General features: G+C 45.8%; 1 protein-coding gene across 1 annotated transcript in view; it reads left to right on the forward strand.

The window, feature by feature from the left end:
• The window catches only part of gabbr2 (gamma-aminobutyric acid (GABA) B receptor, 2), a gene marked incomplete at both ends in the record, with an annotated part of 194,848 nt that extends 177,743 nt beyond the window's left edge, over nt 1–17,105 (forward strand). The window contains 6 exons of the mRNA XM_080017688.1: nt 4,905–5,015; nt 6,843–7,067; nt 7,408–7,590; nt 11,152–11,281; nt 13,968–14,085; nt 16,940–17,105. Of these exons, the coding sequence (XP_079873814.1) occupies nt 4,905–5,015; nt 6,843–7,067; nt 7,408–7,590; nt 11,152–11,281; nt 13,968–14,085; nt 16,940–17,105 (933 nt within the window). The remainder of the gene's footprint in view (nt 1–4,904; nt 5,016–6,842; nt 7,068–7,407; nt 7,591–11,151; nt 11,282–13,967; nt 14,086–16,939) is intronic.
• Between the last annotated feature and the right edge of the window lie 2,992 nt (nt 17,106–20,097).

The following is a 20,097-nucleotide window of genomic DNA, read 5'->3' on the forward strand; positions in this document are numbered from 1 at the left end:
AGCAGAGAGTGCGGTTGTAACATGGAGCGTAGATGCAGGGCGTGAACCAAAATGTTATCTCATGAGTGCAACTGAATTAGAATTATTATTATTTATTTATAGTTTTGTTTTCTTTGTTTATTTTGAATTGATTTATTTAGTTAATTTTAACCTGTATTGTCAGCATGCTGGGCATACAAACACAGATCATTTGTATGCTTATCATGTTTTGGTTTTTAAACAACTAATCACTACTCCAAGAGGGGGAGAATCATCACGGGTGAGACAGTTAAACATAGAACATAGAACAACATGTACATGGAAAAACATAAACATTGAAACGACAGATGACAACATGTATCGACAAAACAGAGTTAATTATGTCCAGGAACATTACATTTAGTCATTTAGCAGACGCTTTTATCCAAAGCGACTTACAATTTTTCAAACACCGACGGACGCAGCCATCAGGAGCAATGAGGGATTAAGTGTCTTGCTCAAGGACACTACAGCATGCTAGCAGGAGGAGCCTGGGATCGAACCAGCAACCTTTAGATTACTAGACGACCAGCTCTACCTCCTGAGCTACCGTCCCCTGCAGGAAAACTGCAACGGCAATTAGGCACGTGGCCTCTTCCTGTCAGAGCTATGGCAGTAAATGAGGGAGGAAAGGAGAGGGATGTAACCAGGAGGGTGTTGTGGCAGGTGTTGGTGGTGTGTGTGTGTGTGTGCCTATGATGAGTCTGTGTGTGTGTGTGTGTGTGTGTGTGTGTGTGTGTGTGTGTGTGTGTGTGTGTGTGTGTGTGTGTGTGTGTGTGTGTGTGTGTGTGTGTGTGATGTGCGTGTGATGTGTCTACCAGTGACTTGTCCCAATTGGTTCTGGTGTATAAGGTCGGTATTACTGTATCTCGTAGCGCCTCCAAGCAGCAGAAAAGCCACCCAGTCCCACAGCCGCATAGACACCCCACGACCGCAGGAAAGCCCCAAGCACCCCGCCCTGCAGCCACAGAAGACCCCCCAGCCCCCAGAGTACCCGAATCCTCCCACGCCCGGCCCCGAGGAGCATAACCCAGTCCCAGAGAGCGCGAGTAAACCCTGCACCCCTGAGGCTCACACATACAACCTACCCCCACGTGTATGCAGAAGACACAGCCGCTGGCGCAGAACCAGGAGCTATGTCCCCATGCCGAGAGACCGGGCCCCCACGCCCACCAATGCCCTGCGCAAGGGTGAGGCCCGCCCCACTGCAACCGGCCAGACGCGCGCCAGAAACCACCCGGCACCAGGCGCAAGCTGCCAGGACCCGAACCCAGCTGGCAGGGGGCCCACCTGGTCACCCTCTGGCCAACCAGAATTAGAATTATCATTATTACTGGACTTGGCTCTAGAGGATGCTACTCAAAAATGGCATTTATTTCAAAGCTGGAGGTCTCTTGCCCCATTTTCAGAGCCTTTTTTTCGGATGTGAGTCGTTGCTCTGTGTTGTGACTCCAACTCTTTAGTCATAGGGTTAAGGGGCAGACCCGATCCAAACTCAGAGAGGCACCTTCCCCTTTTGTCGACGCTTGTTCGGCTCTGTCTGTTGCTCGGCACTGACGATGAATCACTCATGCAGATTCCTCATCGTTGCAGGAGCCCTCCTCTCTTCCCCTGCCAACCAACGGTGGTTCCTAGTAAAAAATAGTCTCTCCCCACGTCATCTGCTGCCCCACTTTTCCTGCGCTGCCTCCTCCGCAGCGGCTTTCAAGAATGGAACCCTGTTCCAGCACAACCTTCACTTTAACTTTTTATGAAAACGCCATTCCAGGCTATTGATAACAATGAAAACGATTATATAAAACGGAGCACAAGGTAACACAAGTTATTTGTGTTTGCCCCTTTTCATCCACCTGTGATGTAGGTGAGAACCGGAGCAGTGTTTCAGTGTTTTAAGATTTTAAGTTTCAGTGTGTTTCTCTACAGATGGTAAAAAAACAAAAGCAGACTCTCCATCAGAGTTAGTGGTGTGGTGGGGGATACCAGCTGCTGTGTTGTGTGTGTGTGTGTGTGTGTGTGTGTGTGTGTGTGTGTGTGTGTGTGTGTGTGTGTGTGTGTGTGTGTGTGTGTGTGTGTGTGTGTGTGTGTGTGTGTGTGTGTGTGTGTGTGTGTGTGTGTGTGTGTGTATGTGTGTGTGTGCTAACTGCATACGTAATACTTTGGGGACTCGTCAGATGTTGCGGAAGAAAACTTTGCCGAACTTGCCCGGCAAAAAAAACAAAACTATTCCTGGAGAAACCCTGAATAAATGAAAGTGTAGATTACAAAAAGGAAATAGCTTTATAATTGTACTTTCACAGCTTTGCAGAGATACCCAATAATGGTGTGGCCCGGGCGAAGTTCTCCTCGTCTCTTGTGAATCGCCACAGCTTACAAATTGCCCATTAAGGGTTTACAGTAATCATATAGACACCGTCTAATGTACAGCCATCACGTTTATTGAGGAAAAGCAGGGACAAAAAGCAGCCATTTCCTTCAATATGGGTTAATGTGGACAACAAGGGGCTTAAGAGGCACATACACAAAAGGAGTGTGTGTGTGTGTGTGTGTGTGTGTGTGTGTGTGTGTGTGTGTGTGTGTGTGTGTGTGTGTGTGTGTGTGTGTGTGTGTGTGTGTGTGTGTGTGTGTGTGTGTGTGTGTGTGTGCAGGGATGTCATTCCCATTCATGCTGGGGGGGCACGTACCCATGTATATATATATATATATATATATATATATAATATTTATTTATTTTTTATCACTTTTATTTCTTTAAATATGTAGTTATGATCATTTTATATTATGGGTCAATTGTATTCTTCTAATTTTGTCATAGATCATACCCACGCGCCACCATGTTGCCATGACATGCCCCCCCGCGTTCTAATTATGCCCGCTCAGAATTTTGTCTTGGATGACGTGCATGCGTGCGTGCGTGTGTGTGTGTGTGTGTGTGTGTGTGTGTGTGTGTGTGTGTGTGTGTGTGTGTGTGTGCTGAAAGCAACAGAAGAAAATGCTATATCAGCAGATATAAACAAGGATAGTTCTTCCTTTTCTCACATACTTTTCGCGGAGACAAATTCACTCACACCATACACAATGCAGGAACGGATGCATGCACACACACACACACACACACACACACACACACACACACACACACACACACACACACACACAGGCACACAGACACACCACCATCTGCTGGGTCATTACCCAAACACACACATACACACACACACACACACACACACACACACACACACACACACACACAGATCAGTGTTATAACCAGCCTCGCCTCAGGTGTTCCACAGTTGATTTAGTGGTATTTCCATGGCCATATCCATGCAAACCTCTTAAATGTTTTTTTTTTTTAATTATTATTAAAGCCTCTGTGACAGCCTTGCCTAATGGAGAGAGGGGAGAGGTGGGGGAGAGGGAGAGAGGGAGGGAGGGCGGGAGGAAAGGAGAAAAAGAGAGCAGAGAGGCGACATGCTTCCAGGTCACTAATATCCGGTTCAGGTGCTAATTTGGCCTGTAAGTCACCTGTTGCACCAGCTGGCAGGACGGAAAAAAAAAGGAAGGAAATGAAATGAGAGAGATGGAGCGACAGCGTGACGTAGAAGAAGACAGAAAGAGGCACGGTTGGAGGAGGTGTAAATCAAGTTAATGAATAAGCTTCATCAGCGAGGACCATTAGCAGCCTAAGCTCGAATCCATGTGAGTTGAATTGACTCTGAAGGAGCCGGGGGCCGGGGGCATGGGGGGTGAGACGGAGTATGGGGGCGGGGGGCGTGGTCTGATTACACGGCCGGTGTTTGATCACGGGAGACGTCCTTACTGAGGGGAGAAAAGGCGCGGTTAGGTCCGTCTCTCGTCCCTCAGAGCGTCCTCCGCGATGATTGAAGGTGAAGTCAAATAACACCTGCACAAAGACAATGCGCATGGAAGGGATTTAAAGCTGCAATGCAGGAGAATAATAACACATTGTGACTCCGTTCCATAGTTCAGTACGTAGTCCTCTGTAATAAAATGCTGAGCAGGACACAACTTCAACCGCCCTCTCCTGTCTCTGCATGGAACACGGGCAGACCAGCTCCGGCACGTGCTTTTCGGCGCTTTGGTCAGTTTTACCACCATGAACAGCAACTGCTCCTCGGCAGAAGCGTTGATTCTGTCCATGCTGTCATCTTGGCCAGATGTCTCGTGTCTACCAGCGCTCTTCTTAATTCACTACTTCCTGCTTCCCACAGTACTTTCTCTCTACTGCCCCCTGTGGTTTCTGAGAATAGAACGGAGAATTTGCCAGCTATAAATGCCCTGTGCTCTCTACGCGTGTGGCACACAACGCCACGCCACGTGACGGGATAACCAGGGTTTAAGCCAGGGGGTCTGTGAAAAATAATAAAATAAAAATCTAGCTTTTGAGTCTTTTAAGTATTATATATACATGTATTATCTCCTTTAGACAAGCAAATCCCGCCATGTGCTCCTCCTCACCACCATCTCCTATCTTTTTGATATTTTGTGTCGCAACAATCTTACTTGTTAATTGAATTGATGAATTTAGTACATTGTTTTTGTATTCTGTATTTTGAAATGTGTAATACAAATATTTCCAATACATTCCCCTTGATCCCTTGATGACATCATCATCATCAACAACAACAACAACAATAACAACCACTATAAATTGTTGGCAAGACGTGATTTCATGTAAAAGGTCGCTGGTGGCTTCAGATGCAAACGGTCTATTTCTCTTTTGTCTCGTTGTTGAATCTGCTTTGCGTGTTTTGGTTTGTTTGTTTGTCTTATTTGATTTCAGAGACCCAATTGAGATAATCTTCTTCTCATTTTTCCCGTGTGTGCGTGCGTCCGTGCGTGCGTGTGTGTGTGTGTCCTTGCAGGCGGACCCCCAGGGCCGAGACATCGCCATCCGTCCCTTTTTGGAGCACTGCGAGAACACCCATATGACCATTTGGCTCGGCATCGTCTATGCCTACAAGGGGCTGCTGATGGTGAGAGGAACCAAACACACCCGTGCACGCTCACTTACACTCATGTAGTTTAAAGTACAAGCACCCTGACACTAAATTTTATAGGTAAAAAAAAAAGTATAGTACTTGCTTATTAAAACATAAAAGTACTTGTTGTATCCAGTACCCTGATATACCACAACATAGAATATAATGCTGCATAAACTTTAATCTGCGTTAAACTGTGTTAATAATGTAATAAAAGAGTAAAATGTATAGATATAATATAGTACTGTACAGATATCGTATAGTACAGATATAGTATATGACAGATAGCATAGTGCTTGTACTTTATTACTTTCCACTGCTGGCTGAAGCACATGCAGGCACGCAGATCACTTTTATATTCATTCTATATTCTAGAATATTCTTTGCCTATTTTAATGAGACGTCTTCATTATAATCACATCAACATTTTCGATTTCTGTGTAGATATGTCGATGTGTGTGTGTGTGTGTGTGTGTGTGTGTGTGTGTGTGTGTGTGTGTGTGTGTGTGTGTGTGTGTGTGTGTGTGTGTGTGCGTGTGTGCGTGTGTGCCTGCGCGTGCGCGCGTGTGTTGCGGCAAACTCAAAAGTGCATTAGATTAAAGACAATTTGTGCAAAGACGAGGGGGAGTGAAAAAAAACAGCAACCAAACGAAACAGGGAGGGCTTTAAAGGCGAGAAGTAGAAAAGAAGAGAAGAGAAGCTGTCGGGTGATTAAAGGGTCAGCGCGTCGAAGAATTGGACACGAAACACGACACAGTTGGGGAGGACGAGCCGAAGCTGGATGAGAGAGAGAGAGCGAGAGAGAAAGAGAGAGAGGGAATAAAAAAGTTTTGTGCGGAGTGATAGACGGTAGCGTCATTCCACCCAGATGTACCTGGTGTGGAGATAGAGCTTTAAGGGCTGAGTAATCCCAGCCAAAAAAAACACACACACACACACATACACACACACATGTATACACACACTCATGCATATGTGCACACACGCACGCACGCACGCGCGCACACACACACACACAAACGCACAGCCCAGGTGCGTTAATCTTCGACTACCGCTCTTGTAATTCCGCTGCTTGTCATTAAGCTAACTGTCATTAAGCCACTGGATAAGCAGCAGCGCGCCACACACACAGAGCGCTGAATTATTCAGAAGCTGCTGCAGCGAACTGCATGTCACCAAATAAAGCTCTTATGGGCCGCCTGGCCTCTATGTGGGCCTTGAGTTGCACAGAGTTCTCCTTTAATCACAATAAAATCTCAAATTTGATTGATATATTGTCAATTAAAAATGTAAATAGGTTTGACATATTTCTATATTCCATGCTTCCATTCCATGCTCCCTGGTCTAACACAGCTCAACTTCACATGAAACAGATGCCCGAGATGCATCATTGGCACTATGACCAGTAGAGGCCAAGTTTGTTTTGAAAGATTCTTATTTAGCCTCTTCTCATCTTTTGCTTATAGTGTCAGTAAATGGGAATTGTAACGCATACAACTAGTGATGCTTGCTAAACGAGTGATTAAAGTAAAAGAATGAGAAAATCTGTCACACTCTCTAATTGCTGTTGTTGGGAGAACTTCTGGGCCGTGGGCTGAAAATGGGTTGAGAACCCCTGCCTGGTTGATTTGACTACCTATTGCCAACTTTGTTTACTGATGAAAGATATTGATATGAAGTTACTTTTCCGCCCCATCATTTTCAGAAACTTTTCGAGGCAGTAAAGACAAAACAACATCATTTGTTTATTTCTTGATAGCACATCTGCAAGTAAAGCCCCCGCAGACTCCGGACTCACTCCTCTCCTCTCTCTCCTGGCAGCTGTTCGGCTGCTTCCTGGCCTGGGAGACCCGGAACGTGAGCATCCCAGCGCTGAACGACAGCAAGTACATCGGGATGAGCGTCTACAACGTGGGCATCATGTGCATCATCGGAGCCGCCGTCTCCTTCCTGACCCGGGACCAGCCCAACATCCAGTTCTGCATCGTGGCCCTGGTCATCATCTTCTGCAGCACCATCACCCTCTGCCTGGTCTTTGTACCTAAGGTGTGTGTGTGTGTGTGTGTGTGTGTGTGTGTGTGTGTGTGTGTATGTGTGTGTGTGTGTGTGTGTGTGTGTGGGGGTGAGATCTGCAATGTGTGTGGTTATACATTTCTGCTTATACAGATGTTATGCTTATTTTTTATCGTTTTTTTATTGCTATATTATAATATTTGCTCTTATTATTTAACATTTTTTTGGCCAATTTGTGTCTCTATTTTAGAGAATACAATTTTGAATTTTTCATTTGAATGAATATGTTTGAATATGGTTTTGATATTTTCTGCTCTATCTATCTATCTACACTTGTTATTTGGATTTAATGTTCATTTGATGCTTCCTCCAGTTCATCTCCATGAGAACCAACCCGGACGCAGCCACCCAGAACCGGAGGTTAAAGTTCACCCAGAACCAGAAGAAAGAGGACTCCAAGACGTCAACCTCTGTCACCAGCGTCAACCAGGCCAACACCTCACGGCTTGACGGGCTTCAGACCGACAACCACCGCCTGCGCATGCGGATCACCGAGGTCTGCCACTACCTGAGTTAATCACAGTGATGCAGTCATTTTGTAAAATAATTAGGTTCTCACATCTCACACAATATTTTTGTGGGAATTTTGTGGCCATGTTAGAAATCTCACAATAAGCAGAAGGTTTTCATCAGTTTGGATGGAGGCAAATAAACTGTCTGGCCTTTCTTCACACGGTGGATGTGTATTATTAAACTATGATAGTTGCATAAAAGACAATTTAATTATTATAAACACTATTGACAATTCATTGCCAACTGTGTTATGATTGTGACAGTCCTGCTTAGACGAACAGTCCTCTTGTAGTCATGCTCACTATTTATAATAATATATACATATATTTATATATACACACCGCGTTCCAAATTATTATGCAAATGATATTTTTCTCATATTTTCCTAAATTATCGATGCAAATGACAATCAATATAATTTTAAAAAGTCATCAACCGTTAGGGTATAATTCAAATGTTATTGAGCAAACCTCCCAATGATAATAGTATTTTTTTCCAAAAAAAACCCCTCAAAATGCATTGTTCCAAATTATTATGCACAACAGAGTTTCAAAACATTTTATAGGTTGAAAGAACTGAAAATGGTCATTTGCTGAATTTGCAGCATTAGGAGGTCATATTGACTGAAATCAAAAGCTATTTCAATCAAAAACATCTTAACAGGCCAAGTTACATGTTAACATAGGACCCCTTCTTCGATAACACCTTCACAATTCTTGCATCCATTGAACTTGTGAGTTTTTGGAGAGTTTCTGCTTGAATTTCTTTGCAGGATGTCAGAATAGCCTCCCAGAGCTGCTGTTTTGATGCCAACTGCCTCCCACCCTCATAGATCTTTTACTTGAGGATGCTCCAAAGGTTCTCAATAGGGTTGAGGTCAGGGGAGGATGGGGGCCACACCAGGAGTTTCTCTCCTTTTATGCCCATAGCAGCCAATGACACAGAGGTATTCTTTGCAGCATGAGATGGTGCATTGTCATGCAGGAAGATGATTTTGCTACGGAAGGCACGGTTCTTCTCTTTGTACCATTGAAGAAAGTGGTCAGTCACAAACTCTATATACTTTGCCGAGGTCATTTTCACACCTTCAGGGACCCTAAAGGGGCCTACCAGCTCTCTCCCCATGATTCCGGCCCAAAACATGACTCCGCCACCTCCTTGCTGACATCGCAGCCTTGTTGGGACACGGTGGCCACCCACCAACCGTCCACTACTCCATCCATCTGGACCATCCAGGGTTGCACGACACTCATCAGTAAACAAGACTGTTTGAAAATGAGTCTTCATGTATTTCTGGGCCCCCTGCAACTGTTTCTGCTTGTGAGCGTTTGTTAGGGGTGGCCCAATAGTAGGTTTATGCACAACTGCAAGCCTCTGGAGGATCCTACACCTTGAGGTTTGTGGGACACCAGAGGCACCAGCAGCTTCAAATACCTGTTTTCTGCTTTGTAATGGCATTTTAGCAGCTGCTCTCTTAATCCCATGAATTTGTCTGGCAGAAACCTTCCTCATTATGCTTTTATCTGCACTAACCCGTCTGTGCTCTGAATCAGCCACAAATCTCTTCACAGTACAGTGGTTCCTTGACTTCCGAGTTTAATTCGTTCCGTGACAGAGCTCGTAATTCAATCTGCTCGTATAGCAAATCAATTTTCCCCATTGAAATTAATTGAAATGCCATAAATCCGTTCCAGCCCCCCAAAAAAATACCACAATTTTTTTTTGTTATGTGTTTTTAAATAAGAAAAATGTAATTATAAATATCAAATATTGTACAAAAACATAATAAAACACAATAAAAGAATGTGTAGATCTCTCTTCTCTTCTGCCTTCTCGCAGATGATACCCTCCGTCACGCTATCTCCTGTGAGCTGCTTCTCCGTCAACCACACCCACAGCAGATTCTCCATCTTTTCATGGACAGCGGTCCGCAGCTTAGACATTATTTTAACGCCCTTGGCTGGTGTAATACCGTTTATCGCCTCCTTCTGCTTCAGTATGGTACATATCGTAGAAGTACTACGCTCGTACTGCCTCGCCAATTCCACACGCACACCTCGCTCACGTTTTTTCTATCATTTTGCACTTTAAGTCAATGGACGTCATCCGCTTCTTCTTCTCAGCACTTTTTTTTTCGGACCCATGGTTCGAAAAAAAAATTGACAAAATAACTGCACAAAAAGCACAAATCGCGAGCACAAAACACAAAGGAGACGCTTCCACGCTCAGGTAACTACGCGAAGTGAAGGAGTGAGACGCGGGACGTGGCCGCATTCGGTCCCCACGCCAACCAGCGGCGGCACCTGAAGCTCGCTCCTCGTGACTCACATTTTTGCTCGCAAATCAATACAAAAAATCGTAACTCGGAAAACTCGTATGTTAGTGCACTCGTAACTCAAGGTACCACAGTACGATGATCACGCTTAGGTTTTCGTCAAATCTCGAATGTCTTCATACCTTGTCCGAGACATTGCACTATTTGAGGCTTTTCGGCAGCAGAGAGATCCTTTTTCTTTCCCATATTGCTTGAAAGCTGTGGCCTGCTGAATAATGTGGAACATCCTTCTTAAGTAGTTTTCCTTTAATTGGGCTCACCTGGCAAACTAATTATCACAGGTGTCTGAGATTGATTTCAGTGATCCAAAGAGCCCTGAGACACAACACCATCCATGAGTTTTAATTGAAAAACAAAACATTCAATGTTTATGACACTTAAATCCAATTTGCATAATAATTTGGAACGCTTTTATAGTATGTTTGGTGTCAGCGTGGCTCAGTGGTGAGCACTGTTGCCTCACAGCAAGAAGGCCCTGGTTCAAATCCCAGGCTGTCCCAGGTCCTTCCTGTGTGGAGTTTGCATGTTCTCCCCGTGTTTGTGTGCTCCGGGTTCCTCCCACCATCAAACGACATGTATGTTAGGGTGAGTGCTCCTGGCAAAGAGCTGATGTCGGCACCGCACTGCGGCTGGTATAGGATGGGTCAAAGGCAGAGAACTAATTTCCCCCAGAGGGTACAATAGAATTCTTTTTTTTTTTTTAACCATAGATTGCATAGATAACCTCTCAGTCCCATTTCCTAAAAATACAACATTCCGCAGCACTGACATTGAATGACATTCAGGAAAACAATCATTTGGGCTTCTGATCTTCCCCTGCAATGAATTGCTGATACCCTCGCCACTTCTGTACAAATACACAGATCCCTGGCTCTCTGCTTCCTAGAGGACGGGGGGACGTTAGTGGGGAAATTACGTTTTGTACGGCAGTATTTTGGAGGCGAAACAAAGAGAAAATGTCAGCTTTTGTTTGAATGTAAAAGATAATTTTTCCTCTGATGTATTCAGTTTGGAGCATCGTCGATGCATGATTTGTAAAAAAAAGTTTTGACCTACAGCTTTCCTTCCATCTGATTTCCTGAAAGTCAAGTCTGTCATTTGATGAATTGTGAAAAGTGTATGAATAAGTGTGTGTTCCTTTGTGTGTGTGTGTGTGTGTGTGTGTGTGTGTGCGTGCGTGCGTGCGTGCGTGCGTGTGTGTGTGTGCAGCTGGACAAGGAGCTGGAGGAGGTGACCATGCAGCTCCAGGACACTCCAGAGAAAACCCCGTACATCAAGCAGAACCACTACCCCGACGCCAACAACATCCTCAGCATACGCAACTTCACAGACGGCAAAGGTGAGAGACACGTCAAACGTCGCAGGGGCCACAAACAAAATAGCATGACATTGAAACTGCCGGAACATACTCTAAGTATGAAGGCACTTTTATTTAAAGAAAAAAAACCACTATATATTTATTAACACACAATAAACAATATATTTGGAGTAACGCTTCAACCAACAGCCTCGAAGAACATCTAGTTTTCTTTGGTGATGACCAGTGTTAATTTTGGCTGCAAATTGACATTATTATGATTGCTATTGTTTTTTTTGTCTAGTTTAAGGCCACGTTAATCATCAAAGTTTTAGTCGACATGAAAAACAACATTTTTGACTACTTTTGCCTTTTCTATTTCTCGTCTATTTTTATTCCAGTGTGTCAGTAATCTTTAGAAGTGAGCTTTTTAGCAATTTAGGAACTATACTTAGACTTTAAAGGTCACCTACTATATTATGCAAAAGTCACTTTATCAGTGCTTGTGCAGATACATTTGGGTCTCTGATGGGTCCATTACACACAAACTGTGAAAGACAACCCTGTCAGTTTAGCGTGGGCTGTCCCTTTCAGGAAACCTGTGGTGAAACGAGCCGTTCAGCTTTGTCTCTCAGAACTACGTCACGGCTCAAATTTGTCCAGAAACAGATTTTGGTGGACTGATAATGTGAAATAAGTGAAAGTTCACGGACTTTGTACAACCTGGAACTTGTCCTCACTCCCGTCTCCCCACGATGGGGTACAATCCGGCGCCGGTGCATGGTCCAGATGCATCGGCATGACGGTGATGTATTACAGCCGAGATCTGTCGCTTGTGACACGTGCGCCAGAACTCACCGCTCCCAGGGGTGTCTAATGGATCCGTCTAACTTTGGAAGGTCGAAAACCCCCACCAGGAAAATAGAGTTAAACAGCTGCGGTCGCCGGGCAGATTGGGATTGGGAGCGGAGCGTTTCCAAATTGTCTGTGAAAGTTCACCATTATACAATGAACTGTTGACGGTGAAGGTCTGTCTCTCATTCGTTTCCCGCTTTACACTCTGCTACGGGCTCACATACACACACCTGCACCTCTATAGTGTTGATCCTTTTGTCAAAGCGCGTATTCCGTGGCTTCTCATGGTTATTTAGAAATGTCCGTGGTGATTGTGGAGAGGGGATTGGAAATGAGATCTGACGTCTCCCTCTGTTGCTTTCATTTCGTTGCTGTTTTGTTGAGTCTTGTTCTTCCTAACGGGGAGGGAGAGGGAGAGGGTTGGACGCTCCCTGGCAGGTCCTCCTATTATCAATAAACTGCCAGACTATTAACAAGCCTTAAAGTCAAGACCTGTCAACGTTCTGCGTCGTATTCGTCATCCTGAGGAACCCAAGAAAAACGCTCGCCCACCGCGCATATGGATAGGGGTTAAAAAAAAAAAACAACCACCTTCAGCACGACAGCTGTCGCTCTGCGCGACGGCGCATTTGTTCATCGAAAGATGAGAGACGGCAATTGCGCAAAGGTCCGTCTTCTATCAGTCAGACGTTCTAGTCTCCGAACCTCCTATGAGCGCGCCGATCAGTGCCACCTGGGCCTCTAAACTGTTCACGCTTGACAATCATCATCACGGTCCTTCCCTAACTGTAGTCATCAGTATTCATGATGGGTCGGGTCTTAATGTATCGGGGGCCGTGGATGAGCGGCTGTTATAGGAGGAGGACACCACGTCAACAGCGATTACAATCACTCACCGAGGGTGAGAACCACACCTCTCTCTGTCTCTCTCTCTCTCTCTCTCTTTGTCTCTCTCTCTCTCTCTCGCTCTCTCTCTCTCTCTCTCTCTCTCAATACTACATAAAGCTGTGTTGCGGTGTGCCCTGTTCAGAGCGCCGCTTAAGTGGTAAAGAGACCATTAAAGAATATATATATTTTTTTGCATTTAAACACCCAAAAAACTTTCCTTGAGGCGTTCTCACATCCCAATCCCTTAAAAGTTTGAAATGTTATCTGAAAAGCCATGAATATGTGTGTGACGTCTCAATCCGAGGTGCGGTATATAAATATCTATATCTGTGCTTTTAGCACAGCTCGGAGGTACAAGGTTAGGCTTTTTTCAAACACAAAGGACTAGTTTGGCTCTGGAATAGCTTGAGCGGGCTCAGATGTCCAATGAGGGCACGGAGTACAGCGCCGCGAGCTGCAAATCAGGTCAGCAGAATGCCTCGCGGTGGGGAATCTGGGACATCGGGAGAGGGGGGAAATCTACGGGGGGGAAAAAAACAAAAAAACTCTTCCTACTCTCCAGGTGCAATTTGGAAAACTGATAAAGTTGTTTACTGCAAATCTTATCGTGTTTTAGACTTGCCGCCTGCCTCCCCGTGTGACATCAGGGGAATGCAGAAATCATGTTAGAGTTATTTTTGTCCCCGCCGCCTCCTGCCTCTCTGGAGGGAGACTCATTGTGAAGGAACTTCTTTATTTCCTCTTTTCTTTCTTCTTCCTCCAAGACATGAGGTTCATTTTCATCCCGTGAACTCGCCGTGGGTTGTTTTTGAGCTCTAAATATCTTGCTGTGTAACAGAATTAGAATGAATACATACCTGGCGTACAGTCGGTCCAGAGAGACTCTATCGCCTCGTTTCGACAACAAATATTACAAGGGTGATCTGTGTGATACAGCCACAGCCACGTGGGTTCGTGTGACGTGGCCTTGTGTGTTTCCGTGCAGACGGGGAGAAGTCGATCCTGAAGAACCACCTGGAGCAGAAGCCCCAAGCGCAGTGGGGCTCCATGGATCCTTCCAGAATAAACAGGGGTCCCCTGGAGGATATCAACTCGCCCGAACAGTGAGTTCTCAGCTCTTCAACACCTCTGCCCCATAAGCCCCAAGTCACACCCCCATCCCCAAACCCCTCCCTGTCTCGTCAGCTTTCTCACCAGAGTAGACACTATCGCAGCAACCAGCAGCGCTCAGGCTGGTTGCTCTGGCAACGGAGCCTTGCGAAGGTAGGGAGGAAGGACGGGTTTTGAAGCCCGGCACTTTTCTCTCTCCCACACACACACACACACACACACACACACACACACACAGACACACACACACACACACACACACACACACACACAGGCACACGCATCGAGTAAAAGTTCACATGTGTATGCTTTCACACAAGACTGGACCACGTCTCGGTCAAAGACGTACACACACACACACACACACACACACACACACACACACACACACACACACACACACACACGGGCGCAAATGCATGCATACACTTGGATCCACGCCTTCGGATGGATCCATACAGACGATGGAATGTTGTCCCAACTTTGAAAAGACTGTTGTCCCCGACACTCAAAACACTCGTGCGACAAATGCAGACCTACAGTCACTTATTATTCATAAGGCAGCGTGGCGGAGGAATGTCAACTTCATCAACAAGAGTGGGTGAGGGAGGGATGGGGGGAGCTTCATGCATCATTGAGAGCCCTCCCTCCTACACTCATTTAACTAGGGCTAGGGAGAGAATGCACAAGATTGAGGGAAGGCGGGATGGAGAAAAGAAGGGAGGAAGAGAGAGTCGTGAGCGGTGTGAAATAGTGTAAAGAGGACAGAGGGAAGAAGTCATCGGGGTCTGGAGGATGAGAAAACACGAGTGGCGGATTAAGAGGAGGAGGGTGTTTAGGCAGAATGGACAGGGGGGCGGTTGACTGAAAAAAAAGAAGGGAAGAAAGAAAGACAAGGAGAGAGGGAGGGAGAGAGAGAGAGAGGGAGAATGAGGGTCTCACATATGCTTATGTAACCAGTGATTTACTGGGCGCATTGGAAGCAGCTCTCAAAATAGACAGGGAGGAGAACAGAAGCAAAGGAACACTCACAGCTATTCCCATGCCGCATGAATGTTTGATCACATGGAGGGAAGAGAGATGAGAGGGAGGGAGGGAGGAAAGGATGGAGGGAACGAAGTTTGAACAGAGGTGCAGAGCGTTGGAAAGCCGGTGAAAGAGTGAAAAGACGATGATAAGACAATGTACTGTAGGTAGATAAAGAAAAGTCACGTGTCTGAAGACGGTGGTTTATAGGGAATCCATTTACGATAAGATGGAGGGAGGATTCGAGCAAACAGCGACAAAACAACTTCCAATGCAACAGAGAATTCCATGAAGAGACAGATGGCGTTTTTGTTTTCCTCTCAGACTGGGATGGCGGAGTATAAAATATCCGTTCTGCACCCGGTTGTCCTGTCCCCCGGCTGGAGAGCTGCAGGTTCAACTTTATTCCAAATGTCCTTGCACGAGACACCTGCCCCAGAGCTGGAGCACGGAGCTCATCCTCTATTCCTAATCCTACTATTATTATTATAATTATTATTATTATTATTATGCAGTTTGTGTGCAGGTTTGAGGAGGAGATGACGGCAACGGCTCAATCAGCCGTCACACAAATACCGCACTGGTTTTATTTTCAATTACATAAAAACAACCAGGAGTCCCAACACTGGCCAGGTTAACTCTGTGGGCATCAATTAGTTAGAATTAACCCCTCCACACACACACACACACACGGTATTGATTATTGGCAGTGGTGGTGGCGGCAGTGGTAAGATGCGGTGTGAACTGTCACACCAGACAGAAGCATAAAAAATGATTTTCATCAGAAGATCCCGGACGCCAGAGAGCCAGATGGGGATCGTGGGGGATAGTGGGGGAGGCAAAAGAATGGGGACGAGGGAGGGAGGATGGTCCCTGGGAGGTAATGAAGCTGAAGAACGGTTGAAAAAAGTGGGGTAGTTGGGAGGATAATGGCTCGAGGGTAAGTAAGAACTGGCTTCTCTCCCATCTGTGCCGTTTCATAATAGTACCTCATGAGTGTGATGACATCGCTGAATCCCTCTGTGTAGACAACGTCTCAGGGCACTTCAGAATCAAAAAGGACGCGTAGTTCATGCCTTTATATTTCCTCTCAGCAGTGTTTTTCAACCACTTTGCCACAAGTGTGCCGTCAGAGCTGGCTGGGTGTGCCGTGAAAATGTTCCAAATTCGACATTAAAAAATGTATTATGGAGAATAGCTCTTGTGTTGCAAGATCAAAACTGCAAGGCGGCACTGGCAGCTCTCTGTTCATCAGAACAAGCCCAAGTCTCATACCGAACGTGGGGACTATCTATAAAGGTACGACGTAGTGATGAAAGGTTTGACTCTTTTTTTGAAATGCAGAATTGACGAGTCACTCAGTCGAGAGGGAAGAGTCGCGCAATTTTTCCGACTCGTCGGTCGCGCGGCAAGCGAAGGAGGAGCTCCCATGAAAGATGAACGATGAAACTAGAGTCAGAAGAGGTTGTTTGGCTCTGACTTGTGAATGGGATTCTCACAAGAATCCTTTTTTTTTTTCTTTTGTTGGAATTCACCGAGTTAGATGCCTAGACCTGTCTTGTGCCTCAGTAATTATTTTTGGTTTGTAAGTCAAAGACTCCCACTCAGCCAGAGTAGGCCAAATTCTGAACTGTTAATTGAACGTGTCTCTGGGAATGTGGATGTAACTTTATTGTTCCCCTCGGTTGAAGTTCTATACGCCAAAAATGCGAAATATAACAATAACCCCGTAAGCGGACCTGAACACACAGCCAATATGAAAACATCAGTGTACAGTACGGGGTCAGAGATAACCTTTTCTTCTTTATTTCTTTGTTGCAGCATACAGCGTCGGCTGTCTTTGCAGCTGCCCATCCTGCACCACGCCTACCTACCGTCCATAGGAGGGGTGGACGCCAGCTGCACCAGCCCCAACGGCAGCCCTGGGTCCAGCCCACGGCACAGACACATGCCCCCTTCTTACCGGGTAATGGTCTCTGGTCTGTGAGTTTCTCCCCCCACCCCCCACCCCCACCTGGCACTTTGCGGAGGAGACGGCGTCCATGGTTCTTTTTTCTACAGCAAATAGACTGATGTCATCAGCATATATGCGAATAATGTCTCAGAACAAGAAGAATAGATCCACGAGAGGGAGGGGGTCAAGTTCCACTCTTCATACTTGTGCAGCCCTCCTCCCCCTCCCCCACCCCCTCTCTCTCTGTTGAAACTGAAACCCATGGTTGTGGAAAGGGGTGGGAGAAGAGATAGTGGAAACCAGAAGACTATATTACAAACCCTAATGATTTCGAACCGCCCTCACATCTCTGTTTGATGCCCCCCCCCCCCCCCCCCCGGCCCGCGAATACACACACACACACACACACACACACACACACACACACACACACACACACACACACACACACACACACACAGTCACTGACACAAATGCAAACAAACACAAACATTCACACAGACACGCACACACATGCACAGCCCGTCAGCAGTGCAGAAGTCGACCAGCCCCGACCCGACCTGTAGCCTTATTAGCTTCAGAGGGAGTTCTCCGAATTTGTTTCCTCTTTGTTGTATGTGTGTACGTACGCTCAGCTGTGTGAGCTCGTCCTCCAAAAGGAGTATTTCACTGCTTCAATGACTGGAATGAGGTGCAGAGTTTCACAGGCAGACAAAAGGTTTCCTCAGATTAAGACCCCCTCGTGGAGACATGTATATAATCATCATTTCTGACTTTGATGTACTGTAAGCTTTGTATATGCTGTGAATGGACAATTATGGGGTATTAAGCCTGGAGCTTGTTACAGGGGCTGGAAATCATGAAAAACCTCAAATGAAGACGAAAGAAAATGTGATCTTACAAAGAATTTGGGTTGAAGGAGCAACAGATAGGTTTGCATTTTATTACTGCTTCATTGTGGTAACAAATATAATTTAAAGCCTGTGACATAAAAAGTGTCAAAAGACAACTGGGGCCAAATATTGTGACTTGGGGTAATATCAACATGGCTCATTTTCCACTTTGCTAAATTTGCACCACAACTATTGTCAGAGATATCACATAACGTTTCATAGGCCTTGCATAGTTTACATCTTGCTTAATTTGTCCTCAAACCGCATGACTGGCAGATCCCCACGCTACGCCGAATAACAGGTCCTCAACGTCACAGACGCACAGAGCATAGAACAAAAACACACGGCGTGTTTCACAGTTGTCTTTTCTGTGTGTTCTACAGCAAGGAATGCACACATTGAAATGGAGTACACCCGCTGAATTCAGGTGTTTTCCGGTCGTGGAGACGTTGACTGACCCGGTCACTGCCAACCTCTGTAGAGAGGTTGCGACAGACTGTCCCTCCAACCTAGCCCTCAGAGCCGGCACCATCAGGAGTAACGCTCGTGGTATAAGGCTTTGAAATGGATGGATGAAGGAACTAAAGTGATCAAATGCTGGACTGAAATGATGGTACCTGACCTCAGCACTAGGAGGTGACTGCGCCTCCGGATTAATTCCTCAAGAGATTTGATTTCCAATGGTTGGTGTAAAAATAACATGAGCGCCTCATATCATAAGCACCAACCGACCGTAGCTCCTAGTTCCCAGATGGTGAGGACACCATTGCTGTCGACGCCGGTAGATAACAAAGCACAGACACAGGGCTTTCTCACACGTGTAACACGGAAATGTCATGCGAAATCACTCCGCACTTAGCAACGGTGAGTTTACCTCAGCGTTTCTACTGAAATGTAACTCTGTAAAAGATGAACGTAGCCCGCTGACAATGCACCGAGCAAGAACGGGGCCACTGAGTGCTGACATTGTGATCGTCATTTCATTGTAAAACCGTCCTCACACAGGAAAAAGTAAAAGGGTAGTCCAGTTAAAAAACAAACAAAAAAACAAAAAAAACAAAAAAAAAAAAAAAAAAAGTGTCAACGAGAGTCTGTACAGATCTGTTTTTGGACTTAAGTTTCACCATTGGTGTCTTGGTTTTTAGTTTCAAGGCGTTGTTGAGCGCTGTGCCTGTTGTCTTATATTGTAGCCTGCAGTACCCACAGTACACAAAATGGTGGTTATAGTGCTGGACCAAGCACACTACATCGGCTACACATTTGTAAATGGAACAACATGTCATAGATATATTTTCATTCGACGCCTCAATGCATGGGACGCAGTGGGAGAACCGGGCGGCAGAGTGGATCTTCTCGGCGAGGCGTGGTCCCACCAGTCCCCATCGCTCGGACGCCCAATGGAGAATAATTGACCGGGGCTGGGTGGAGGGGTTGTGGCGACCGAACTGCTATTGGACGAGTCTAGACGACCTCTGGCGAGAGCCCCCCATCCCCCCCCCCCCCCCCCCCCTCGCCACCCCACCCCCCCACCCCCCAGCAGTGGACCCCCACCCCCCCATCACAACCCCAACAGGAGCCGCGGCTTTTTCTTCTCCTTCCTCCCCACCGTCGCCAACCATGGTCTCTTGACGAGCGATTGAGAAGCTCTCCGGGGGATCGGTCGTTCCTTCAGGAGAAGAAGAGAAATGACACATTTTATATATTACATTATACGTGATTGTGTACAATTTGCTGATACCCTGATGATGGTGTCCATGTATGGAATATTTGGTATTTGGCTTTCTCAAGACGGCATGAAATAAAATGTATAATTCACATAGAAGTACCTCTGTTTTTGCAACTGTTGTGACATATGTTTCATTCTCTCACCAACAACGACGACGTCTCTCATTTTCTCTATTATTATTTTTTTTGGAGGAATCAATCTCTCTTGGGTTCCTCTAACCTGTTGATTTGGTCCCATGTGTCAGTGCCAAGGTTCCAGCGGAAAAACAGAGAACAGACTTTCCGCCGCAGCTCACATTAGCAGCTGGCCAATGACGGCAATAAGATCAAAAGACCATCAGGTATTTATTTTGTTTTTAGTGCAAACCCCAACAATTGTGTTTTTTTTTCTTCCCCCAAACAGTCAA

This window comes from Zeus faber, assembly GCF_960531495.2.
Source record: "Zeus faber genome assembly, chromosome: 1".
NCBI classification, from domain to species: Eukaryota; Metazoa; Chordata; class Actinopteri; order Zeiformes; family Zeidae; genus Zeus; species Zeus faber.